Source organism: Spironucleus salmonicida, chromosome 6 (assembly GCF_000497125.1).
Source record: "Spironucleus salmonicida strain ATCC 50377 chromosome 6, whole genome shotgun sequence".
In the NCBI taxonomy this organism is placed as follows: Eukaryota; Fornicata; order Diplomonadida; family Hexamitidae; genus Spironucleus; species Spironucleus salmonicida.
In genome coordinates, this window is record NC_090601.1 from 1,085,669 (window position 1) to 1,111,386 (window position 25,718).

General features: G+C 39.3%; 13 protein-coding genes and 1 pseudogene across 13 annotated transcripts; 11 read left to right on the top strand and 3 right to left on the bottom strand. All coding sequences in view use genetic code 6, as the record gives it.

The window, feature by feature from the left end:
- The first annotated feature begins 569 nt into the window (after positions 1 to 569).
- Positions 570 to 1,961, top strand: SS50377_26249 (Kinase, NEK; annotated as a pseudogene).
- Positions 1,962 to 1,980: 19 nt separating this feature from the next.
- SS50377_26250 (uncharacterized protein) lies at positions 1,981 to 3,561 on the bottom strand (the record flags this gene model as incomplete). The annotated part of the gene is made up of 1 exon (XM_067910064.1): positions 1,981 to 3,561. One exon carries the CDS (start codon positions 3,559 to 3,561, stop codon positions 1,981 to 1,983), a length of 1,581 nt encoding a protein of 526 aa, XP_067762820.1.
- A 1,707-nt stretch (positions 3,562 to 5,268) lies between these two features.
- On the top strand, positions 5,269 to 6,633 carry SS50377_26251 (uncharacterized protein; the record flags this gene model as incomplete). Its single annotated transcript, XM_067910065.1, has 1 exon — positions 5,269 to 6,633. The coding sequence occupies one exon, from the start codon at positions 5,269 to 5,271 to the stop codon at positions 6,631 to 6,633; it is 1,365 nt and encodes a 454-aa protein (XP_067762821.1).
- A 1,176-nt stretch (positions 6,634 to 7,809) lies between these two features.
- Positions 7,810 to 10,230, bottom strand: SS50377_26252 (uncharacterized protein; the record flags this gene model as incomplete). Its single annotated transcript, XM_067910066.1, has 1 exon — positions 7,810 to 10,230. The coding sequence occupies one exon, from the start codon at positions 10,228 to 10,230 to the stop codon at positions 7,810 to 7,812; it is 2,421 nt and encodes an 806-aa protein (XP_067762822.1).
- A 147-nt stretch (positions 10,231 to 10,377) lies between these two features.
- On the top strand, positions 10,378 to 10,653 carry SS50377_26253 (uncharacterized protein; the record flags this gene model as incomplete). Its single annotated transcript, XM_067910067.1, has 1 exon — positions 10,378 to 10,653. The coding sequence occupies one exon, from the start codon at positions 10,378 to 10,380 to the stop codon at positions 10,651 to 10,653; it is 276 nt and encodes a 91-aa protein (XP_067762823.1).
- Positions 10,654 to 11,224: 571 nt separating this feature from the next.
- On the bottom strand, positions 11,225 to 12,886 carry SS50377_26254 (Major facilitator superfamily protein; the record flags this gene model as incomplete). The annotated part of the gene is made up of 1 exon (XM_067910068.1): positions 11,225 to 12,886. The coding sequence occupies one exon, from the start codon at positions 12,884 to 12,886 to the stop codon at positions 11,225 to 11,227; it is 1,662 nt and encodes a 553-aa protein (XP_067762824.1).
- Positions 12,887 to 14,338: 1,452 nt separating this feature from the next.
- SS50377_26255 (uncharacterized protein) lies at positions 14,339 to 16,696 on the top strand (the record flags this gene model as incomplete). The annotated part of the gene is made up of 1 exon (XM_067910069.1): positions 14,339 to 16,696. One exon carries the CDS (start codon positions 14,339 to 14,341, stop codon positions 16,694 to 16,696), a length of 2,358 nt encoding a protein of 785 aa, XP_067762825.1.
- A 356-nt stretch (positions 16,697 to 17,052) lies between these two features.
- On the top strand, positions 17,053 to 17,313 carry SS50377_26256 (uncharacterized protein; the record flags this gene model as incomplete). Its single annotated transcript, XM_067910070.1, has 1 exon — positions 17,053 to 17,313. One exon carries the CDS (start codon positions 17,053 to 17,055, stop codon positions 17,311 to 17,313), a length of 261 nt encoding a protein of 86 aa, XP_067762826.1.
- Positions 17,314 to 17,822: 509 nt separating this feature from the next.
- SS50377_26257 (uncharacterized protein) lies at positions 17,823 to 18,482 on the top strand (the record flags this gene model as incomplete). The annotated part of the gene is made up of 1 exon (XM_067910071.1): positions 17,823 to 18,482. One exon carries the CDS (start codon positions 17,823 to 17,825, stop codon positions 18,480 to 18,482), a length of 660 nt encoding a protein of 219 aa, XP_067762827.1.
- A 345-nt stretch (positions 18,483 to 18,827) lies between these two features.
- On the top strand, positions 18,828 to 19,559 carry SS50377_26258 (uncharacterized protein; the record flags this gene model as incomplete). The annotated part of the gene is made up of 1 exon (XM_067910072.1): positions 18,828 to 19,559. One exon carries the CDS (start codon positions 18,828 to 18,830, stop codon positions 19,557 to 19,559), a length of 732 nt encoding a protein of 243 aa, XP_067762828.1.
- Positions 19,560 to 19,609: 50 nt separating this feature from the next.
- On the top strand, positions 19,610 to 19,849 carry SS50377_26259 (uncharacterized protein; the record flags this gene model as incomplete). The annotated part of the gene is made up of 1 exon (XM_067910073.1): positions 19,610 to 19,849. One exon carries the CDS (start codon positions 19,610 to 19,612, stop codon positions 19,847 to 19,849), a length of 240 nt encoding a protein of 79 aa, XP_067762829.1.
- Positions 19,850 to 19,905: 56 nt separating this feature from the next.
- On the top strand, positions 19,906 to 21,777 carry SS50377_26260 (uncharacterized protein; the record flags this gene model as incomplete). The annotated part of the gene is made up of 1 exon (XM_067910074.1): positions 19,906 to 21,777. One exon carries the CDS (start codon positions 19,906 to 19,908, stop codon positions 21,775 to 21,777), a length of 1,872 nt encoding a protein of 623 aa, XP_067762830.1.
- A 711-nt stretch (positions 21,778 to 22,488) lies between these two features.
- SS50377_26261 (uncharacterized protein) lies at positions 22,489 to 22,866 on the top strand (the record flags this gene model as incomplete). The annotated part of the gene is made up of 1 exon (XM_067910075.1): positions 22,489 to 22,866. The coding sequence occupies one exon, from the start codon at positions 22,489 to 22,491 to the stop codon at positions 22,864 to 22,866; it is 378 nt and encodes a 125-aa protein (XP_067762831.1).
- Positions 22,867 to 23,699: 833 nt separating this feature from the next.
- On the top strand, positions 23,700 to 24,047 carry SS50377_26262 (uncharacterized protein; the record flags this gene model as incomplete). The annotated part of the gene is made up of 1 exon (XM_067910076.1): positions 23,700 to 24,047. The coding sequence occupies one exon, from the start codon at positions 23,700 to 23,702 to the stop codon at positions 24,045 to 24,047; it is 348 nt and encodes a 115-aa protein (XP_067762832.1).
- Between the last annotated feature and the right edge of the window lie 1,671 nt (positions 24,048 to 25,718).

A 25,718-nucleotide genomic window follows, 5' to 3' on the forward strand; every position in this document is an offset into this window, starting at 1 on the left:
CAATTATTTCATTTATCTACATGTTAGTATAATCTAAAATAACTATGAGAAAATACAATTTTATACTTCTAAAACACTATATTAGCTTTGAACCTACATCTTTATTATGCTGTATCTTGCTTATTCTAAACATTACCCAGCTCAATTAGTTATAAATCTGGATTTTAACTCCATGTTCTTTATTTCAATAATAAACCAAATTCCTTGATTTACAATAGTTGATTTACGTCAATCCACTTAAATTTTACAGACCATATCATTGTATTACATTTAAATTTAGTTTTCTGTAAAAGTTAATGCTCCGTTCCTTCTTTCTATCCATTTTGACTCTGTAAACCTCATTTTTTTCAGTTACAGGGTTATTATGTCATTGGAAAAGCTGGATTAACTGCCTCTTTTCCATTCAAATTGCCGTGTTAACCGTTTTATTAGCAATAGTAGAATATTATTATTTTCTCGAGTTTTATATGATATAGTACTTATAAAATTTTACCGAAACGGCGCGAATCGTAAGTAAATCTTCAGGCCAGGCGCTGCGCACTAAAGATAAATTGAAGGAGCAGACAGTTTTTGGAAGGGAAATACACGCCTATTAGCAGTAAATATAGCCGAATATGCGCGATTTGTGTACTGCAATGCTGTAGAAAGACCCTAAAAAGCGGCCTAGTGTGAACACGATTTTGAAGCTCCCGTGCCTTCAGGAACGCATTTAGAAGCAGCTTCCTGACGAGGTTCTTCAGGATGAGTTTGCGCATACTGTTTTCCACGGAAAAGGTGACATTTTGAAGGGTTTTTACTCGTTAAAACCAAGTGCTCAGCCAGGAAACGTTTACGCGCAGAAGGAAAACGAGCAAATGCAGCAATTTAAAACCGCCGTGGTTCAGAACCCAGTAAATCCGCCTTAGAATGCTGTCAAGCAGCCTGCGTAGGTGCGCACCTCCTACCCCTCTAACTACTCACATTCTAGAGTAAATTACCCACAAAATTCGAACTAAAACAAGCCATAAGTGATTAACGGTATGCAGCCTGGGCTGAACGTGAAACCGGTTGCTAGCCGGCAAGATTAAGAGAACAATCTTATAAACCAAGCCAAACAGCAGGATGCGCTGAGGCGGCGTGAAATTGAGGCCCTGAAACTCAAAAATCAGCAAATGGCGCAGGAGCGCGCGGAGTTCGAGCGCAGAGCCCGCGACGCTGAGATGCGGGAGCGGAAGGCGGAGGCCAGCAAACGCGCTCAGATGGAGGAGGACAAAATGCGAAATGCTGCTATTTAGCAGCAGCGAGATCTTCAAGAATAGCGGAAAATAGCACTGGAGAAAAACAAGCAGTAGTACCAAAGTCAGTGGCAGAGCGAGCTGGATGGCGCTAAAGAGGCACCAGCTGCGGGCGGAGACGCGGCGCGAGCCCAATATATGGCTAGGCTGAAGCGTGAAAATCCGAGATAATATCTCATTGAGGTCCAGAAACGTAAGGATTAGGAGAGGCTGGACGAGATGAAGTAGCGTCAGAAAGCTAAAGACAACGAGCCGGAACCGTTGGGTGGCTGGAAAAAGCCTTAGTCGCAAGTTGAAGCGCCACAGGCAGCCAAAAAGTAGCCAGTCAAGCGGTATGATCCCTACACGCGTTCGGAGGAGTCATCAGATTCTGATTTTGGAGACTAGCCAGATTAGAATTTTAACAACAAGGCCAATGCTGCGGACGAATGGAAGAAAAAGCTCACCAATCCGAACGCCAAAGAGAGCCTCTGCTATCGGATGGAGAGCCTGCGCGCCTTCATGGAAAAAGAGCTAGGATTTGATAGTTTTGTCAACGTATATGGAGCGGTTATGGACGCAAATGACAACGACAAGGAGCTGGATGGGGACGCGATGCGGAGATAGCTGGGCGCGGATAATATGGGATACCTGAATTTGATCGTTTAGCTGATTATGGTCGAGCAGCGGTTCAACGAGTGCTAATGAAAATTCTGAGTTCACTCCTTCACTAGTGTATTTTAACAGTTATAACAGTGGTAACAATTGCTACGAATGCAGCAACGGCCAAAAATGTTAACAGTAAGATAAGTAATACATTTTAAAATGTATTATTCGAACATAAGTACGCAAACTTATAATCTTAATCATTGTTAATGATTATTAGCGGCTGAAATGACGAAGCTAAATTATCAACAAATCCGACTTATCTCTACGAAAAATCTCCAGGGTAAAATTCGAATGTAGAATCTCTTGTTGTATTTTCCCCTTTCAAGCAAGTTTTGAAATAGTTAACTGATTCGAAGGGCATTATAAATTCGTAAACCTAATAGACCAAACGGCTAGAAGATACCGCAGTTGGTTACAAGATTTACTGAATGCGTGTTTTTACTTTGTGCGAGTATAGTTCAACACATCTTTCTGACTGCACTGGGAAAAATATAAGGCATGTATCCGTATAAGATACCAATGTGAGGAAATTGTAGAAACATGATAGAACTGCTTTGTAGTATTTTACTTCCTCACGCAGTATTGTACCATCTTCTTTTATAAGAGTAATGAAAAGGATAATGTCTGTAACTGATGGGTCGATCAGTACAGATTCATTTTTAGACGGCAATACAAAAAGAATACCTCCCATGCTTGCAATTACATTTATTGGACGGTGGTCATTATTTTGCTAGTACATAAAAATTGCACTTGAGTTAACGAAGGCGGTGCCAACCTAGCAGCGGTTGAATGCAGTTAAATCACCTGCAATTACCAGCGTGTCGGGCGAAACCGCCCCAAATGCTTCAAGTTAGGTGTTACACTCCATACTTTACGAGCTGATGTTCCGAATGTAGCTGAAGATTTACTGCTCTAGGCTGGATCCTGGCTGTGTGAAATGCATAGACAGCCGTATTTGCATTTGCCTGTCTGTGGTAAACTCTGTAAAAAATGTATCAATCTGCGTTTGTATTTCTGCCGTTGAGTCAGAAAAATTGAGGCGGTAGAACTTTGTGGACAGGTGCACGAATGGCAGTTTGTAGCCTTCGTAGTCGGCTGGTGCGGGATCTAAGGGGGCGATTGGAATCGAGTTCCACGTGCTATTTACCTGGTACTGAATGAAAATTTTAGGATCGTTAATGAGACAGTCGTTGGGGGTGCCTGACAGGTTCAAGTAGGATGTTTTCCCGTTCCTCGAGTAGTTTAAGCTAAGATCGCTCCAGCAATTTGACGTGTTGACGAGCGTGTTGGTTATTAGGGAAAACTAGCCGGGAACTTCTAGCTATTCTTGCAGTAACATGGTGTATGAGATTATAGACAGTTTATTCATAACGTCAAAGTCCTTTGCTGGGATGCTGTCGAACAAAATCTTTAAGGAACCATTTGAAAAATATTTAAATTTAGTCTCTATTGATGTTGTTGTTCCAGCATCAACATAATTTAGTTTAGCTATTGAAAGACTATTGTTGAAAGCTTGGCATTTAATAGGCGATGGATCTAAGTTAGTAATTGTGATCTCATATTACTTCTTTTGCATCACTCCTATTAAAGTTGAATTAGAGTAGAAACATTGTGTCAGCCCAGATAGCACAATCAGCATTTGAAAATGAGTGGTATTAATTCTAGTTTAATTTAAGTTAGTAATTAAAAATGATTTTCAAAACTTTTTCTATTTGAGATTAAATAGTAAAATATTGTTTATTTTCTGTTTAGTGTAAATTTGATATATTTAAAACTAATTTATTTTATATATACAATAGAAACTGCGGAAGGAATTATATAATTTAATGTATAATTTTATTTATTATGTTATATTATATTTAAATAATATAATTTTACGTTAAAAATATTCCATAATTTTGTAATTCGATAATTTTGTCTACAACTGATTATTGATATTTTTTGATTGTGTCATTAATTTAAACCATAACATAAAAATAATAATTTCTAATCTTATGTATAAAGTTTTTTGTTAAATTTGATATTGTATAGTTTTAAACTAGTGTGAAATAAAATCTTAGATTATTGTAGTTAATTACATAACATCTAAAGAAACAACACTTATAAACGTACAACAAAATAATTAAAAATTATAGGATGACAGTTTAAGTATATTTTGACTAACTTATGATAACATATATAAAAAGGTTGAACTATATAAAAATTCTATAGAGTAATATATTGATTCAAGGTATATATTGCTATTATTTTTATTAAAAGTACAAAATGTTCATCTGGACAGGAGAAAACGAAGTTTATCCAGGTAGGAAATTTCATAATTTAAATATGACTCCATCATAATTCGATTTACACGAATAATTATATAATGTTTAAGTTGCAAAAAATTTGGTAATATTGGATGAAATAACCAAACCTTTACTAAAATTAAATAGTATGAATACAAAAATGCTGTTAGTAATGAAACTAATGCTCATTACTATTAAATGTTAGATAAGAGAAATATAACAAGAATTAGCAATTCATATTATTAAATCTAAATTTCTTATAAGGTAAGTAAGGCCATTATAATTCATCATGACATATATAGCTAAATTCAGTTAGCTTACTTATCGGGGCAGTTTACTTAATGCAAAATATCGCTGTTACGGTTTCATCTTTTGCCAAGTTTACCCATATTATATGAAGCAGGTTTTATTGCATGCATATTCGGCCAGCTGAATATTGCGTTCTTAATGACTATTATACATTTACTTTTTAGATATCTAAATGTACCATAGTAAGACTGCCTAACTATTTTCAATTACTATTTTCAATTAGTGATTATGTTTTATAAGTATATACAACGAAAGTAGATGGCGTAAACTATTTACATTCAAATTATTCAATTCTTAAAGTAGTCGTGCTAAAACTGTATTGTAGCCTTAAATAGTATATAGTAAGACTAATAGAGCTCCACCGCCTATTATTATACTACTTACTGAGAATCTAATTTTTATATATTAATTCTCAGATACCAATACAATATCATGTTACATGTTTATTTAATGATAGATTCCTTTTTGTCAGAGGTAATATATTATAAATTATAGATTTTCTAAGCTGAACTAATAGCTACTTAAATTGTCGATAATAACCATCTAAATACCATTTTACATACAAGATTAAATATTTGAAAATTATTTAATAATGCGCGTTAGATGTAATGTATTCGTAAAAAATTCGCACAAATCTTTATAACTTGTCAATAAACATCCATAATATAGAAATTTAGTACTAATATGTAAGATATGCTGTCAAAAATTATAAACGCAATGTTGCTAAAAGATGTTAAACCTGACGAGAATTCATGTATTTTAATCTCAGAGCCACTTAGTAACTGGTACAAAAGGAACAAGATTATTTACGTTAACCTTGCTGCCGGTCAGAGGTGAGTAGTCTTCGACTCGGATCCCAACCCCGAGTGCGAGCAACTGCCGCAGGGGATTTACCTCGACATTCAGGTTTCCAACTTCCCAGACAGCGTCATCCGGGCCAGATTATGAACTACAGCTACAGGGACGACGCCCGCCTCTGCTACTCGTGCCCGGCCATCGGGTCGGACTCCACCTGCCAATTCATCCAGGAGGCGCTGGCTGCCAACATCTGCATCAAGTCCCTGACCCGGATGACGACCCTGCCGGTGGGGCAGATCCTCATCGCGCACCCGGCCAACTCAGGCTGCTACGACAGCGCGCGGAACGAGATATTCTGGCAGGCGGACAAGGCCGTCGTTGAGCTCCATCTGGCCGGGGAGTGCCCCAACTCAGACAGGGCCATAGAGCATTTCGCGTTCCAGTTTTTCGGCCTGGCTGGCGACATTGTAGAGCTGGGCGTCAGCGGGCACGACGGGGCGGGGGACCCTGTATACACCGAAAGCGCGGCAGGGAGCCTGGTGCAGATCACCGTAAGCTACGACTTTTCGAGATGGGTGCTCGAGAACTTTAACCAGCTGAAGGTGCTGTTCTACATAAAGCTGGACACCACCACCATTGTGAAGCTCGCGGCCATCAGCATGATCCAGAGCGCGCAGCTAGACACGATGTACGCCAGCGCCATTTTTACGGTTTGGGCGGGGCGGTTTAACATCGTTGGCGACGGCCTCGCGAATGCTGCGGAGCTGAACGCCCTGTACATGCCGCAAATGCGCCGCATAAGGCTGCGGTATTAGATATTCAGCGTGATCACAGCGCGGACGATTGACAATCTGTTCTTCGCGGCTAACGACTTTGACTTCGCGGCCATTGACCGAGGCATCACGTGCGACGACTCCACCGATGGCGGGGAGTGCTCTCGGCTGATCGGAGTGCTTCAGAACATGAATCTGCTGGAGGTCGACATACTGGTGCATTACTACTTCTATGACCAGGCCGATACGGCATACTTGTACTCCTCCACGCGGATAACCTCTGTCGAAAATACCTGCTGGTCCTCGATACTCGCCACTTTTAACACCGGCGAGGTCTGCGGGAACTTCATCCGGAACGCCTTCTCCCGGCAGTGCCCCTACCTGGAGCCGCAGCCCACCGAGTTCACCATCCAGATCGGCGACTTGGTCCTGGCCAAAACCCTCGCGTACCAGATGGACCAGCTTGCCGTGTGCGTGCAGTGCCCGGCTTTGAATGCACGCGCCAGATTAAATAGTTATACAGGGTCGGCGCGCACATCACAATGACCTTCTCCTCCGGCGGGCGGCAGCAGGTCATGAGGCCCAGGCTTATATTTAACAATGACTATTCGGTGTTAACGAATCGAATATTCTAGTTGTATCGCACAATCACACCTTTAGTAATAACTCTTACAATTTATTAGATATTATAAATAAAATGTGGGTTTTTAAATTGTACAGGTAAAGCAAGTAAAGAAACTAATTCCCATGATATATGATATTAACTTAAAACGCTATACATCAATTTAAATATTTTGACACTTTGAAATGCTTGTATACATTATTATAATAGTCATGTAGGCACCTAAATAAATAATATGGAATTAATTTTTTTTAAGTTTTATGTACACTAAAACCTATCGCTAGCTAAGATGATAATTATAAGGATTAAGTTAATTAGTATATCAAAAGTTATATTGCTTTGATTATAAAATATTCCAAATGCTGTAATGAATATGTACATTTTGGATGATTCTCAATTTATTGCTTAGAATTATATGGTATCTACTATATAATAATCTTTCCTAAAATACATTTTAACTGAGATCAATTTCTGTATAAAATACGAGATGACTAATTAAAATCTAACCATATGCAAAATGATAATAGATGTGATAATAGATGCACCCATACTAAATATGAGGATAAATCTGGAATATAAAAACGTCTATACATGCTGCGTTCTACGATATTAATTATTTACTATTGCCCCATAATTTCCTTTATCAAATAGGCCATTCGCATTAATTCCGATAAAATACCAAAATTTTATGTAATTTGGCCTGGAATTCTTCCCACTGCACCATCAAATGTGATAAATATGCTATTTATATATACTATCATTCACTACACTTTTACCTTAACCCATCAATCTAAATCGTTTAACTAGCTGAGACTTAACCTAATTTCCCACATTCTTGCTAACCGGCTAGCACCAGATACACACTCCAAATCTAAGCCTCGGAAACTCATACCCATACGACCCTTTCAACTTACACCGTTTGGCGCCAATTTTCTCTCTGAATTACCACATAGAAAAGAACTACAGTTATCCAAATCATCTCAACTGATATAAAAATAAAATTAGATTCTCTACCGAATTTTCCCAGCAGCAAGTTTTACAGCAAAATCCAATCTCTCGTTCTGCCTGTGCTATAACTATTTAATACTTCTCCAAATTGCTCACTCGCCAACCGTTTGCTTTCCTATCAAATTGATCTTCGCGATCATCGTATAGCGCTCCAAAGCCCTTGGCAGGCGTGCCAAAGTCTCCAAATTTCTACCGAATTCTGCGGAAACTTCAGTCTCGCACGACGGTGTCGGCGTCGTGTAGAATTTGTCGCTGCCTATCAAGAAAGCGTCATTAATTCCTGTTCTGAGCCAGTAATCGACGCTGCGGCGCAGAATGAGGCATTTTAGCTGCATACTGCACGCGGCTAATTAGCCATCTTCGCCTATGAGACCCAGTTTCAGGTTTTCTAGGCGCAGAGAGCCAAGAGACCGGGTTTAGAGAAGGCGAGTGAACTTCTGCACCAGGGGGTTTAGAATTATAGCTGAGGAAACGGAGAGAAATGAGAGATTCCGCAGATCAGAAAACTCGAGTTTTTCGATTGCCAGGTTACGCAGGGTTACTGACTTGATGTTTGGGTGGAGGAACAGCTGCAAAGGTACAGAATTTGATGCTTTTTCAGAAATGAAGAGGGACTCAATATTATGTGTGTGCTGTAAGAGGTCGAAGAGGCTTTCTCTTAATTCCTCTAGAAAGCTGCAGTCTTCTATCTGTAGCGTTTTAAGCTGCAGATTTCCGGTCTTCTAAATAGCGAAATTTTCAATTTTGGAATCCTTAATGCACAAATTATAAAAGTTTGACAGCAAATAGACATAAATATCTACTCCAATAGCCGTTAGATTCTCAACATGAATAGCATTGCTAATTTCAGCTATCGGCGAGTTTTCGTAGATTAAGGTAGTAATACTATACTTCTCCTGTAACTCTAGCTTTAAATAGGATTTAGTTTGTATAACTAGGGATTTTGTATTTTTCGGGATCGGCATGTTGGCTGTAATATCTGTGATTACATGTAATTTATTATTAATTTCGTCGTTTGATAATGAGAGATTTTCAATCTAATGGAAGGTATGCAACTTCTTGCCTATCAGATTCTCAGGAACTCTAAGGATGTAGATGTTTTACATGCAAATTTCGGCGAAATCCCGCCTGCAAAGAAGATTATGCAGCCTCATAACCTAAATAACAGTGATAGGCACCGATATTATGCTGAATTTCGACAAATCATACGAAGCAAAACTGCAGTCGACGATGTATCTATAATGTTCCAAGATTTCTATACGTTCCCATTGCGCATATCCGGAGCAAGAGTTCTCGTATTCAACGTAAATGGAGATAAATCTACCAGGATGGCTGTAAGAGTACTTGGTAACGTTCCCTTTGCTGAACCTGTAGTTTAACACCGGACAGCGAATTTCCAGATTTTCGATTTTGTAAAGCCTGATCGAAAGCTCCTCTAAAAAGTCGGTATTCTTGCCTATTATGAGGTTCTTGATGGTGCAGTCAGGGTCGGGGAATTCAATTGAGCTTTGCCGGTGGAGCACCAGCTTGCGTAGGTTCTTAGCCTGGCTCAGCCCCGCAAACCCGTCAGCAAGCGCAACCCCACTTGTCTGCCTCGCGCCTACTATGCTGCTATTTTCTATGACAACGCTATTTATCGCAACACCGCTCCACACCTACAGCATCTAAACCGTCGCATCTACCAAGCTAAGTTGCTCTAAACACGCGCCAGCCGCTTTTTAAGGCTTCTTCAGTTCCAGCTTGCCGATTTTAGCGCTTATGCATATTTTCCCCTAAAACGCCGTTTTAAAGCTTTTTATCGACGATTTAACGTCCGATTTATGGTCCTCTTGCGCTGAGGGGCAGTTCTGATTCTAGTCAATAACAAGTGCCAAATCGCACTAATTCTAGTCGTTTCTCAGCTTCTGAGAGCCCAAATACTGTAACTGATATAAGTAAACTTCTGGTCGGCAACTTGCATTTTTCAAAGCTCCCTAAGAATTGCCTGAACTTGGATCGGTTTATTGGACTTGTTAGCAGCAGCGTAGGAGCTGAATTGGTACGGAATTGAGTTATTTATCGCTGAGAACAAGGCACACAGGCTATATCAGATGCGGCTAAGGCGCCTTTTAGTCGCTGAGTGAGCACTTCTAGCTAGGTAGCAAAACCGCTCCATTTACCCGAAATGACTGTAGCGAACCCTTGCTCTAAAGCGCTACTTTGTAGACGCTTTCCAACTCGCAAATTACAGCGTCTTAGTCCAAGACATAGTTTTGGAAATTGCTGGGATCTTTAATATTAGGAGCAAAAAGTTGATTTTGAACTCGAGGCTCCACTATATTTTCAGGTAAAATGGACGGCGTGCGCTCATTAGGTGGCAGATGAGTTGGCCAATTTTCTTGCGGAAATGACTCGTTTTAGGCCTAGTCCTGGACTGTGGTCTACCTGCCAAATTCGGAGCAGGTTTCGGACGGCAAAACAGCTACTTGCTTAGCGGACTAGTAAGCAATTTTAGGGATGCACGAAATGGGCATTTTATATAACTTTGCATTTATATCATACAAAATAAAACTTGAATGGATAAAAAGCTGATATAAGATCACTGGAGTAGGGGAAAGGAGCTAAGAGGTATTTAAAATCTTTTGGAGTGGAAATATAATTGCATATTATTATACAATTATATGCCGAGAATTAACGTGACAGTTGGAAAATGCCTCTTGCAAATTAAGCCAAGATAGCTCGATTTTGCCACAGCTACTCATTTCGATAGGCGTAAGATTCAAGGTACTATAAGGGGAATAAGGTATACCTCTGATAGCCCAATTACTTACCAATCCCAGATAGCAGCAATTGCATACGTACCTGGAAATTATTCTTGCTAATCCAGCAGTTTAGTTTACGTATGCAGGTAGCGATACGAGTAAGCTAGATAACTTGTTATACTAACTAGGCTCTGACTGCATAACAATTTTGCACTTTAGTAGTCCTAGGTTTTACGTTACAGCTGATTTCCACTATTGCTTTTGTACTGTCAAAACTGCACCAAGATAAACCTTATATTAAGACTGTTTAGTTACCAAATATTATTTATTTTAAAATACCCAAATAAACAGGTTCCTCTTCGAAAAGTAAATGTTAATTTTGATCCTTAAGATTTCCAAAGACCGATATTTAATAGGTTCTAGCGAAGATAGAACTTTGCAGTTTTACTATTTAATAGTAAAATCCCACTGCCAAGCAACCCAGTTTTATAGCCTGCATAGATAGTTTTTGGTTTTACTGCTAGGTTACGCTGGGAATCGTCTAACATGTGCTGAAATATGATTTGCATAATTTCGCTTACACACCGAGCTTAGCCTTTGTCTAGTTATACTTAGGCCACTAACAAAGGTGATACGTACCATTTAAAGTAGATACTACGTAGTTTGAAAAATATGCTACTCTTAACCTACATTATCGCGAAATACAGTTTAAACATAATTTTTTAAATAGAAAACCGCCTTTAATCGTCAAAAATGAATAATTTCCTCAAACTTCACTTGCAGAATGATGCGATTCCTCGATAAATTTCAGGTTTCTGACCTTGTGCTTCTGGTAGCCCTTCTTGTGCGCCTCATCCTCGTGATTTCCGAAGCGCATGAAGGATATTAGAACAGTCAAAACCACCAGGACCATCTGAAAAACCACCACAGAAATCACGCTGACGATGAACTTTTTGGAATCGTCATTTGGTATGATTGCTCCTACGATCGCGAAGATGCTCTGGTTCAGACTCCCGGCGAGAGAGCTGCCAAAGGTCCTAGATAGCGCCGGAAATCCACAAACGTACTGGGAAAGAGACCTTGGGGCGCATGTGAGAAGCAGCCCGAAAGTATGCTGCTGCACCCACACCGAGAAGAAAATGTACGCGAAGAACATGACTAAAGCCCCGTATTTGTGCTAGAACACCCCTGCGAATACGGCCATTTGGACGAGCAAAACGAGCTGCACTATCGGCATCAAATGCCGCGTAACTATCGACCGCGACATGTAGTTGTTGATAAAGGTGCTAATAACGCCAAAAGCAGAGCCGGATGCGCTAATTATGCCAATCAGCGGCTCCGGAAACGCCACAAAAGTCAGAATCTGCGGAATCAAATTCTGAAGCGATAGCGTATTAGTGAAATTTAGCGTGTTGGTAATGAGAACGTCGGAGAGCGGGTTTCGCAGGAGCCCCAGGGGCAAAATCGGCTGCTTGACTCTCTTCTCGAGGAAGTAAAACAAGACGCAAGACGCCACAAAAACGGCAAACAAAATCCCAGCCGCCAGGAAGTCCTAAAACGAGATGAAGGTGAACGAGAGCGTCGAAGCGATCAGCACGCACCCCAGGAGAAACGCTCCCAAATAGTCATATTCCAGCCACTTTCCAGAGCGTTTGGCCTCCGAAAACGGCACCAAAAGGACGAGTGCGAGCGCAATTAGCACCACTGGACACAAGTGGACGTACCGCCACCCGAACGCGTCGATCACGAACTGGCCCACAATGGGGCAGATAACCTGCTGCGCCATCCGCAGCGTCAGCGTGTTCGCTACGGACTGCCTCCGATTCGCGTCGCTCGGGTACGACGATACGAACATGTTCCTGGTCGAAACGAAGCCGGAAGTTGCCCCTCCGATGAACGCGCGAATTACGACTAAATAGACGAAATCAGTCACGAAAAACGCCAGTACGTAGAGCGCCAGCGCGACCACCAGCAGGATTCGCGTGAGCGTCACGACTCCTGTGAGCTGTGTGAGCCTAGAGAGCGGAATCGCGGTGGCCGCTGTTCCGAGGTAGTATGAGGTGCCCAACCACTGCGCCTGAGCGTACGAAATGTTAAGTTCGTGCTGGATGAGCGGGAGCGCCAGCGGGAGCACTGACTCATCGAACTGGTTGATTGAACACACAAAAAAAATGTAGGGGCAGATTGCCCAGAATGTCGATGTGCCAGGCGAATTTTTATCCCAGTGCCAGGGCCGCCTGCGGCCGGCTTGTGGGGAGGTGTCTGGCGGAATCTCCGCATTATGGTCTTCTGGGAGGCCATCGGAAGCGATTTGGATTATGGGGTGTGGATTTCGATTTTGCTGAATGTCTTCGATTTGATGGTCAATTTGTACGATTTCTTCCTGTTCTTGGGGCGAAAATGGAAGCACGTTGTGTTTCGCAGTCATTTCAAATATATAATTATAATTAAATAATAATAATAATAATAATAATAATAATAATAATAATAATAATAATAATAATAATAATAATAATAATAATAATAATAATAATAATAATAATAATAATAATAATAATAATAATAATAATAATAATAATAATAATAATAATAATAATAATAATAATAATAATAATAATAATAATAATAATAATAATAATAATAATAATAATAATAATAATAATAATAATAATAATAATAATAATAATAATAATATAATAATAATAATAATAATAATAATAATAATAATAATAATAATAATAATAATAATAATAATAATAATAATAATAATAATAATAATAATAATAATAATAATAATAATAATAATAATAATAATAATAATAATAATAATAATAATAATAATAATAATAATAATAATAATAATAATAATAATAATAATAATAATAATAATAATAATAATAATAATAATAATAATAATTCAAAACTATGTTTTTTTCTGTAATAATGTTTCAATTACTAAATATTATATCATATAAAATTAAAAAACTTTTGTGTTTCCGTGTGTTAATATGGTGATAATCAAATAGATATAGCCATGTAGAATTTTCGCGAGATTTATCTCGAATTATTAGACAAATTAGAAAAAATTAATTAAATAATATAATACAATAGTGATATTTCTGGAAATGTCAAAATAATCAGATATGATTCTACTAACAGAGTTAGAAAGTACTCTAGCACAAAAATCTTAGATAAAGGCGCCTGTAAAAACCTAGGTTACTCCGAAAGAGTCAAGTGTGATTTTTATGGACACAAATAAAAATATAGCGGATACTGTGTCTGGAATATCTTTGGATTCCATCTTAGCTAGTGATCAAAGTAATTAGTCAAACTCATACTCAGCCAGATCGCGTAGAGGAGTGATGGAGGAATATTGGGCGAACCACTGTCCAAAAAAGTGATCATCTGTAGATTCTATTAACTAATTATTTTATTTTGTATTTGAAACTAATTATTACCCTTTTAATCATAATTTTTCTCGACCTCATAAGTTGTTATACACTATCAGCTGTTTTAAGTTAGATCATGGTAGCAAGAGTGATGGTGGGTTTGATAGAGTATTTTATGAAAGTTTAAATTAACTGGTCCATTTCAAAATAGGGAGAATATTTAATTAGTATAAATGAACAATAAAATTTATGTTGCGTACTCAATCACAAAGTTTTCTAAATTATGCCCATTGTTTATTATAATTAGTAGAAATTTATTATTCGCAAATAAGATTTATTATATTTATTGTTTATAAACAAATTATTATTTAATTTATATGTTATACTTATTATATCATTAATATATTTAAATATTAATTATTTAAAAATATTTAATTAATTAATACATATAATATAGTTCCAAAGTTAATATACAAACTGCATTCCTTTAAATGGAGCAAGAATATACCAACAGAATTCTCATCTTCAACGACGAATCACGCTAATACTTCAACGATCTTCAGATAACTGATATTTCGTAATTTTTAACAGACATCATACCCGTTATAAATGCGAATGCTCAGTTAGAGCGAGGCTTCCTGCTAAACATACTTTTAGAAAAACTACCTTAAACTCTAACAGACACCTAAATCCAACAACTATATACTATTTCAGTCTCACCTTTGGATATTCCGACCAAATCGGCTATTATCGTCCTCTACCACAAATACAACCTAGAAAACCTGACAAACATCATTCTCAGCCAGCCGCCAGTGCGGTTCTTGACAAAATAGGCGAAATCAATAGCAGTTCCCCACTTTTATAACCTGATCCTCTTCATAGACACATTTGCAGGCGAGAAAGAGCTCGACATCGTCCTGCAATGCATGAAATAGCTCACAAAACTGCGAAAATCGATCCTGAGCGAGTTTGTCCTCTACGCGCTGGCTGAAGACCAGCTCAAGACCAACCAAACAGCGTCATTTTTGCTGAATCTGGACCTCCCAGCGTACGAAGAAGCCATGCAGGCCACTTTCGGCTACTTCTTCGACTATTTCCCGCTCAACTCCGACAACAACGCGGTCAAGAACGCACTCGTGGAAGCCATTACGATCCCCGGCGCCGCATTCGACTTCTACGAGCTCTTCCTGGAACGCTACCGCGAGGGCGCCGATATCACCAGAATCTGGCTAGAAAGCGTTTTTTCTGACTTCTTAAAAAGGACTGAAAAGTTAAATTCAATTTCATTTTCGAACCGAAATTTGCGCGATTTGTACACTGAAATTTGCGATTATTTCGGTCTAAAACCGCTCATTTTGCACGAAAATTTCGTCGATTTACCGTCAGAATTCGACCAAAATCAGTTCATTTGCGTCTTCGGAAACGGCCCTCAGGCCTACAGTTCCGACCTTTTCGACATCGCATCCGCCGGCTTCATGTTCGGAGAGCCACACTACAAAGAAATCATCACGAAACTGATATAATAAGACCCTGAAATCAGCAGAAAAATCGACATTTTGGTTTCTCGGGAAGTGAAATTTGGAGCGGAATTGACTATTAAAGAGAATATATTCCAAATACTCCAAATTGCGTGTAAAATCCGCTTCCAAAGCAGCGTTTTCGACGTAATTTAAAGCGTGAATTTATTCGAAAATAGCTGGGAATTGATGAGCTGCGCGGTCGTTCTGAGCTGCTTTGAGAATTTCTCGCGCGGCGGCGTCCAAATTCCGCAAATCGACCGATTTTTGCTGAGAAATTTTGCGCTCAAATTGCTCGAATTTCGCGAAAAAATTCCGCTCCAAAAACTCATTTTCGTGCTCAATTTGCTCGATTTTGACGACCTTTTGACGCAGAACGTCAGAAACGCGAAATTGGACCATTTGGACCGATTTCTGCATTTTCGCGGAATTTCGGTTTTTTCTGTACCCCAAAAATCGACTCACGACCTCATTATATCACATGAGGAAAACGTCGCCTGCTACGACGTGGACGTTTTGTTGGATCAGTTGTTATATCAGTAACTTCCAACGACTTTTTTGGCCGATTTTGACGCAAAATTTGACCAAAATTTCGTGAAAATACTCGTCCAGCGCCTGCCAGTTCAATTCCTGCTGAAGGCATTTTCTTCGGACGTTTTTTCTGACGAAAATATCGCGTTTTTTGTCGAAAATTTGGGCGATTTTGCGGTTTCTGGAGCGCGAATTTCGCGCATTTCGCGGCGTTTTCTGAGCGTGAAAGCGAGGCTCATAATGGAGCGGAAAATCGAATTCCCGCAGGACGATTTCGAGCTCGTTTTCGCGGTCAAAGCGATAAGGAAATAGCGCGTTTCGGAGGTCGAATTTGCTGCGTTTTTGGCGATTTTTGAGCGCGAAAACTGCGAAATTGCGGCCCTTCCGCTGCTCGCCGCAGAGCAAATTCAGCGCCTGCTGGACGTCGCCAGCGTCCAGAATTAGTGCAACATTTTGCTTTTGGCGCAAATTGACGTTTCCGCGTTAAAAATCGATAAACTTGATCGTCTCAGTATAATCGATATTACTACTGACAATATAATAATAATACTTCAAAATTTGGCGATTCTACAGCGAATTGATGTGAATTTGCTGGCGAGTATTTGCCTGCAGGGGATCGTTTCTGAGAGCGAATTTGAGCGGCGGATGGGCCTGCGGCTCGCTAGCCAGCTGCCGGCCGGGAGCGTCAGGCACGACGTGCGCAGAAAGGTGTTTTAGAGCGTTCAGGATCTGCTGGAGAGCCCGAGCGCGCAGGTCAGGGAGCTGTGCAGGCGCGTGCGCGTGTGCTGGATGGAGCAGTGAGCGGTTTTTTCGTGTGGGGCAAGTTGAAAAATCGAGAAACTGGGATCTTTATTTTAATAATAATAGAAAATTATTATAGTGTAATAATAGAGATAATTGTGAGGAAAATAATAATTATTAGATATTATATGGTAATATAGATAATATAGTAAATTAAGTTTTTGGGTTAAAATGATAGTATAGTTATTATATTAAAAATATATGTTTTATAAATATTTTTTGTGCAGAAAAAACACCAAATTTTTGTTTTATGCCTTAGAGCAATATATTATACTACCAAAATTGTCATAAAGTAGTAATTACTTTTCAGTATATAGATTAATATGAGTGACGATATTTAAGTATTTTCTACAAAAATGTATCTGATTCTAGCCACAGTTTCCGTGCTAGTTCCAGCCGCAGATATCGCGGCCGAGGAGAGCAGATTTTTCGTTCCAGAGGTCCTCGAGAACTGCTACGCGCGAAATAACATTCTTGAGGTCAACATCGACACAGACCAGATTTGCGTAGTCTTCGACTCGGATCCCAGCCCCGAGTGCGAGCAACTGCCGCAGGGGATTTACCTGGACATTCAGGTTTCCAACTTCCCAGACAGCGTCATCCGGGCCAGATTATGAACTACAGCTACAGGGACGACGCCCGCCTCTGCTACTCGTGCCCGGCCATCGGGTCGGACTCCACCTGCCAATTCATCCAGGAGGCGCTGGCTGCCAACATCTGCATCAAGTCCCTGACCCGGATGACGACCCTGCCGGTGGGGCAGATCCTCATCGCGCACCCGGCCAACTCAGGCTGCTACGACAGCGCGCGGAACGAGATATTCTGGCAGGCGGACAAGGCCGTCGTTGAGCTCCATCTGGCCGGGGAGTGCCCCAACTCAGACAGGGCCATAGAGCATTTCGCGTTCCAGTTTTTCGGCCTGGCTGGCGACATTGTAGAGCTGGGCGTCAGCGGGCAGGACGGGGCGGGGGACCCTGTCTACACCGAAAGCGCGGCAGGGAGCCTGGTGCAGATCACCGTAAGCTACGACTTTTCGAGATGGGTGCTCGAGAACTTTAACCAGCTGAAGGTGCGGTTCTACATAAAGCTGGACACCACCACCATTGTGAAGCTCGCGGCCATCAGCATGATCCAGAGCGCGCAGCTAGACACGATGTACGCCAGCGCCATTTTTACGGTTTGGGCGGGGCGGTTTAACATCGTTGGCGACGGCCTCGCGAATGCTGCGGAGCTGAACGCCCTGTACATGCCGCAAATGCGCCGCATAAGGCTGCGGTATTAGATATTCAGCGTGATCACAGCGCGGACGATTGACAATCTGTTCTTCGCGGCTAACGACTTTGACTTCGCGGCCATTGACCGAGGCATCACGTGCGACGACTCCACCGATGGCGGGGAGTGCTCTCGGCTGATCGGAGTGCTTCAGAACATGAATCTGCTGGAGGTCGACATACTGGTGCATTACTACTTCTATGACCAGGCCGATACGGCATACTTGTACTCCTCCACGCGGATAACCTCTGTCGAAAATACCTGCTGGTCCTCGATACTCGCCACTTTTAACACCGGCGAGGTCTGCGGGAACTTCATCCGGAACGCCTTCTCCCGGCAGTGCCCCTACCTGGAGCCGCAGCCCACCGAGTTCACCATCCAGATCGGCGACTTGGTCCTGGCCAAAACCCTCGCGTACCAGATGGACCAGCTTGCCGTGTGCGTGCAGTGCCCGGCTTTGAATGCACCCGCCAGATTAAATAGTTATACAGGGTCGGCGCGCCCATCACAATGACCTTCTCCTCCGGCGGGCGGCAGCAGGTCATGAGGCCCAGGCTTATATTTAACAATGACCATTCGGTGTTAACAGAGTGTTTATTCTATTTAGGTTGCGCAGTAATAATATTTTTAGTTGGTATATCTATTTATAAAATATTAGAAGTAAAGCTGGGCATTACTCTTAAGAGGAAAAGAGTTGTAAAAGATTGTAATTTTGATGATATTTGAGATGAATAATTTTTGAACTCAATCTTATTTGATAATAAAGTAGTGCATTACTAAATTAACGCGAAACTAAATTTCTTTAAACCATATGATTGACTTTTAGTTGCACATGGTTTCAATCATAAATTTAGTGATAATGGTGATATTCGCGATCAAATTGATATTATTCTCAGTTAAATTTATTTATTTTACTTCTAGGACTTCCATTTAACCTCCACCAACCTAAAAATTTAATGCTGTAAAAGTTGAAAACGGTATAATTTATATACAATTTAACTAAGATCTGCCACACTCAACTAGACTACCAGTTGGATTTGCTATACAGGATATACATCTCAATCTTTGCATCGATGCAGGATATCCTACACCTAAGCGATTTAGAGACTAGCAATAACAGCTACGAGACAGAGCCCATCTTAGGCATCCCCAGCCTTTATAGTAAACTTACCTGCTCAAACAGTAGTATACTTCATAGTAAAACGGTTCGCATATCCGATGGCATCCTATTTACTGGATTAATCGTGAATACAGTAGCAATTATGTATTTGCTACTATAGTGGTCAGTACCCCATGGTCAGTTACATTAAAACTGATCTTCATTTAAATAATTTTAGCAGTATCCGGATAGCCCAAGTCGCTCTGGAAGGCAACCGGAGCCAGACATGCCTGGAACTTTGGGAGCACCCAGCGGTATTGGCACGACCATGCGGTTAGAGCGACTTGGATAATGTCCTGCTGTGCTCAAGGTTCATTGTTTATCTCATTAGTTACGCACTTAATATACTATATATCATTATTCATTTAGAAAAACTAATTTTGTTGTTTTTAATAATTTCTCCTGATAGTAAAAACAAGTTGCACTTCTTGACTGGCTGGAACAATAATAGGTATTACTGTTATCTAGGCCCTTTTACTAGAATGGACCCCATTAACCGAAAAGTCCAGATCGCGGAGCAGCAGAGCGTCATCGACAACATGTTCCTGGCGGGGCAGCTCAAGAAGAGCAAGACGGCGTGGGACCTGGCCACCGAGAAGGACGAACCGCCAGCATCAACCTCTGGCAAGCAGCCGGCCCCGAACCGCAACCACGACCGCCCGGAACTGGGCGAAGTCCTCTCCGTCCGTGAGGCCAAGAGCGCCGCCAAGCTGTTCGATTGATTGTTTTGAAATACACTTATATATACTCAGCAATACAACGTCCTCTTTCCGCAATAATGTGGACCACGCGGACAGAGCGCTCCTCTTCGTACATCAAAATCAATAAAGACACCGAGAACATAGGACCAGGTAGTTATAAGACAAATACCTCGACTCTGAAAGCCTCGCGATACAATGGGTTCGCCCCATTCAACTCTCGCTCTAAAAAGACATCCTTTCTAGACGCTGCCGTAAAAAGAAGCTAGGCAGTTCCACCTGTAGGAAGCTACCAACCTATTACGGCCCCAACTTACCTTCGTGGTGCCAGACCCACGAACTCATTCTTCTGTTCTGCTACCTAGCGCTTTGTAGATGTAAAATCCACAGCCCCAGGTCCTGGAGAGTACTTCTAACCATAGGAAATCATGGAAAAACAGGACACCAGGCCGTACTAGTACATACACCTGAAAGACCAAATAGAAACTGTCAATTCGATTCCTTACAACCGCCCAACACTCCAGAAGATGGACATCGAGTCAAACGAGCGCACACAGTGGATTTCGCAGACACAGAACATCCACGGCCCAGGACCGGGATTTATCGCCGAAAAGGCCGAAAAAATCGCCTCCGACATCGTCATCGTCCCAGTGGGCGGCGCGTCGACCTCTCTAGCGCGCGTTCAGCACTAAATGCCGTGGGCGAAGGCCCCGGAACGTATGAACGCAAAACCGTCCATTTTGGACCAGCAGCGCGGCCCTGCTACCTACTTCATAGGCCGCACCCAGGAGCCTTAATGCGAGAGCTCCGTTTTCACGTCCAAAACCGGTCGATTCGACTACATTCCGGACAAATCCGACGTGCACGGCCCGGGCACCTACGCGGTCGAGAACTACAACTCGATCCAGGCCAAGTTCTACAAGCAGAAACAGCAGCAGGAGCTGCAGCAGGAAATGCGCAGACGAGTAGAGAAAATCGAGCTCCTAAACTCGAAATTGCACCCCTCGATCGGCCCAGGCGCGCCGGTAAAGCAGAAGCTCGAGGGCCGCCAGTTCTTCACGCCGAACGAGCTCCAGATGCTGCAGAATCCGGGCGTTGGCGACTACACGAAAGAGTTCGTTTCGAACGATTTCTACGGCCTGAACGAGAAAATGCTCTCCCAGGACGCGCAGAACAAGCTGGCGCTAAAGCAGACGTTCCAGGCCCAGAAATGGCCAGAAACTGCATGCTCGATTCCCGAAAAAATCATCACGGACGGCGAGGAAATTCCGGCCAGAAACGTCCAGAAACCGCCCCAAATGTCGCTAATTTCGAAGCAAACCGACCGCTTCGCCAGCGCCGAAAACGCGTCTCAGCTCGGCCCCGGAAGCTACGATCCAGCGAGCTTTTACGCGGCCCAGCGGCCCAAAAACTTCTCCCAGAGGCCCAGCAACGCGTTCAGCAGCAGCTACGACCGCACGGACCTCTACAGGCACGCAATCGACTCGGAGAAGCAGGAGCTCGTTACGGAGCAGCACAAGAAGCGTTTTTTCGAAGAATAGGGCGAAAAGCGCCAAATCGGTGGCAACGAAACGGCGATTTCGTTCAATCGCGCGAAGTACAGCGGCGCGAACGCGAATTTGCAGTTTGGGAGCACGATCGAGAAGGCGCAGCTGAACACGCTGACGGCGGGGCGCGATCTGACGGTTCCGGGCGCCGGGGAGTACGACGTGCAGAATCCGTAGTCGCGGATCACGACGAAAATCAACGGCTAAGACCGGAATTAGGACTATTTTGGCGCGATTCCGGACAGTCTGCGCGCTGAAATTGCGGGCCCTGCGAGCGAAAAAGCTGCGAATTTGATGATCCAGAGGCGACTTGCTGAGACCGGTTTGGGGCCTGGGAGCTACAGCAAGCAGGGTGAGGTCGGAAAAAAGAGCTTTAATGCGCTTTCCGAGGATAACATGATTTGAAAATATATGTATTATTATATGTTAAAAAATTATATATTAATAAGAATTATATGAGAATATAGAAAAAGTGAGGTGGAAAGAAAATTGTGATATTGAAAATATATGGTTTAAAAGGATATTTTAAAGTCTAACATTTATAATGATTAACATTCAGCGAAACAGCTAAATTGGTGATTTCAAAGCGTTCCAGGAGTTCTCTATGGTGCCAGTTATTACTTGTATGGTTAACAGGTCTGACGAAAATTTTAAGTCTCATTCTAGAGTAAATATTCATAATATGCGAAGTTTTGGGAAGCAGTAGTTTGTGCATGATCAGTTGGGGTTGCACGAATTGAAAACTGGCCTTTAGGACAATCAGATGGAGCTAATAGACATCTAGTAAGCAGTTAACGAACATGCACTTTGTATTCAAAGTATTGAAACTTAAATTAAATCGCAAATCACAATTTTCAAAAATTAAATTTTTCATTTTTTTTGGAATACAATGAGTTAATAAGGTCCTTTGGTATCGAGTTATTCATTATAAAATTTATACATATTGTATTAAAAACTATTATGTCTTATTAGTATTTACTGTAAAATTTTTCTGTAGTAATTATTATTTATTTAATCAGTATTTAAGATATAAATACTTTAATTGATATGTTTTTATTAAAAAAAATATAAATATCATTTTATAATCAAAAGAATATACTATTTTCTAGGCTCAAAATGAACCCCCAAATATTCCTACTTTCAAAGAAGAAACTGAGCTTTAAAGAAAAATAAAAAATAAAACCTGTATAACTATCACACTAGAATTTTACAATATTGCCAATAAAAGCAGAGGAAATAGCAACTGCTATCAATATGAATAAATTTGCGTCATTTCGCATCTAAACTTTTGATACAGAAGGTAATACAATGATTGAAATGGCATAACTTGCTGAATTTGAACATAATATTGCTGTAAGCATTAAAAATTTACGTAAGGTAGTAAAAATTGCTTTAAATCTTGATACAAAACTAAGAAGAATTCAAAATGCTATCTTTGTATATATGAATGCATATAACTTGATGTCATCATAGTTTTAGAAACCTATCGAATGATAGAGTTACGATGCATACACAAAAATTCGGTAATGAAGCAAAGACTAAAATAACAAATGCATTGATTTACCTGGTATTAATAAATTTTTTACAGATCAAGTGTATAATTACTGAAATTTTATTCATTTTTTAGTACTTGAGACTCAAGAATCGTATTAAAGTATTATCTAATATAAATAGGGTATGTATTGTTTATTTATGTTTATTAAAATCTATTCATATTTTTCTATCATTTAGTCATTAAAAATCAAGAAAATTAATTAAAATTATTAACCTGTAATATTATTAATATTGGTACAGAGAGTGAAAATTTTACTATTTTTAGCTGACATCACTTCTTTCAGTTAGGCTACTTATACTCTACATCTTTTATATTTTATGGTTTTTATACCAATTGTCTACCCATTTTTAATTTAAAAGATATATAATGTTATCTTTATATCTAATTACTAGTTTCTAAAAATTTTAAGATTCAATTACGAATCATTAATCATATACGTTGTAATAAAAGTTTTAGTAAAATGTAATCGAACTTTACGTTTATACCTCATATTGTCATAAGTATTACACTGAATATCATTACTCATTGGAAATTTGATATTAAATAGTTTTTGAAGTTTCACAAAATCACTAAATATCATGATTATAATCATATACTATAAAAACTTTAAAAACTATAGTTATCATTACTTATTAATTTAAATTAGTAGTAATACTTTATAACATGATATTTTAATAAATATATAGTCATATTGTAGATTACTTAAAGTTAATTTTTTAAAATTGTCGTTAACTTAATATAAATATAAATTTACATACTTATACATTCAGAAATGAAAAAGATTCAGAGATAGAATTCACGCACTATGAGAACACTCCCAATAACGAAAAACTAAGGAAGCCTACCAATGATAGGTCTTCCCCCTATTTGTGTTTAGTCTTTCTCGTTAGCAGATTTGTTAAGACATGATAGCTCTAATAGCAACAGTTATTTACGTCAAAATAGTATAGATGATTCGTTGCAATTAACTGAAAGCTCCGCTTACGTTGATGATATTTTAAATTTGGAAGACTGTGAAGAGTATGGAACCCTTAGATAATTAATAGAAGACGATGAGGCAAATGGTATAGATCTAGTATTTTAGCCAGTACAAAGGAAATATTAAAGATTATTCTATTGAGAACTGAGTGATAATATATTCTACCACATTAATTATTTTAATAATAATTTATAGGCCTAATAGATAGTAATTGACTTTTTAGATATTTAATATATTTGTTTTAGTGTTATAGTTTTACTACAAGTAAAACTTTACGTGATCGTTGTGATAATATATAACCTATAATAAATATTAAATTAAAACAAGTAGAACTAAATTAACTATATATAATATAAATGTATAGTTTATAATTCTACTGTTTTAAAGATGCTATGTTCCTCATATTAATATTAATTATTAAGGATTTTCTAATATTTGTTTTCTTTGTAGACTATTTTCGAATAAATTTATGAAACCTGTGATGCGCTATTCAACAATCCATGCCAAACCTCGTATATAAGTTTCAAAACTTATAGTTGTTCTACCACCTATACATATAATTTCAAGTCGTCTTTAAGATTTAGTGGGAAAAGTTAACTCGCAATAAAGTTATCATTCAGAAATAATTGATGAGTTCGACTCATTTTAGTTATCAAATAGTCAGTAAGATAAGAAACACCTCGATTATATCTTGAATTAATTTAATAGTTATTTAGAAATAGAAGACTGAATATTGATTATTTCCTCATTTTTTAGCAAAACTACCATTAATATCATAAAGAAATTAGTAGATGCATACTTTTTAGAGTTATAGACTTTTAAGTTATGAAATATAAATAAAAATTGTTATATTCTAATTACTAACGTTAAACTGATGAACTCACTATTATTTGTAAAAAATATTTATTTAAGTATCCTATACGATATGTAATGAAGTTTTATCATTCCTTATTCTCACCTGCGAATTAAATAATCATGTTAAAAATTAAGATTTTGATAGTAATTTCATTTAATATTATTATATTATATATAGTAATATTTCATTACACTATACATATTTTCTATTTTTCATAACTTTACACTAGGCATAGGCTTCATCCCACCAGCAAGATAAACTTACAGCTCCTATATTTTTTGTTGTAAATTTTTATATTTTCTCGATTTTAAAGCCAATTTATTCATACACAGCAGTCTCAAATGCCTTTACCAGTTAAATATTGAGTATGGTAAGGTGGATTTTTTTTAGAATGTAAACGTGTAAACTTGGAGGAATGGGGTACTATAGCGTGATGTTCATTTTATCAGTATTCTATCAATTTGGGTACTGTAAGAGCAGTGCCAACAGTAAATACCGCCAAACGATCCATTTCTCATTATTAAATTTTCTGGAACTGGAGTTTATTATAATTAAAATTTACTATATAATAATGATATTTCAAGTTTCAAGAATTAGCGTAAAACGAGCGTTCGGTGTCCAATGCTTGACAATAGCATCAGCATATGACAAGAATATTCTAACATTTGTAGCACTAATAGTGTTAATTTTCTACTCTGGAGCGATGAGAATCAAGAGAATTTTATAGCAAAACTTCAAAGTAATGAATAGAGAAACAGGCGAAAAATCACAATAATGAAGTGGGATGGAAATTTGCTGAGTTTCATTTCCTTACAAGGGATTTATGATATAAAATAGCATGTTTTTCTAGGGTTTTTTACCAGTTCTGGTACTAGACAAAAATTCATCCGATTTCTTTCGTTGTGGTTTCTCAGCGAAGTGTTCAACAGTGTTATGACATGTTCTCCTTAACTATT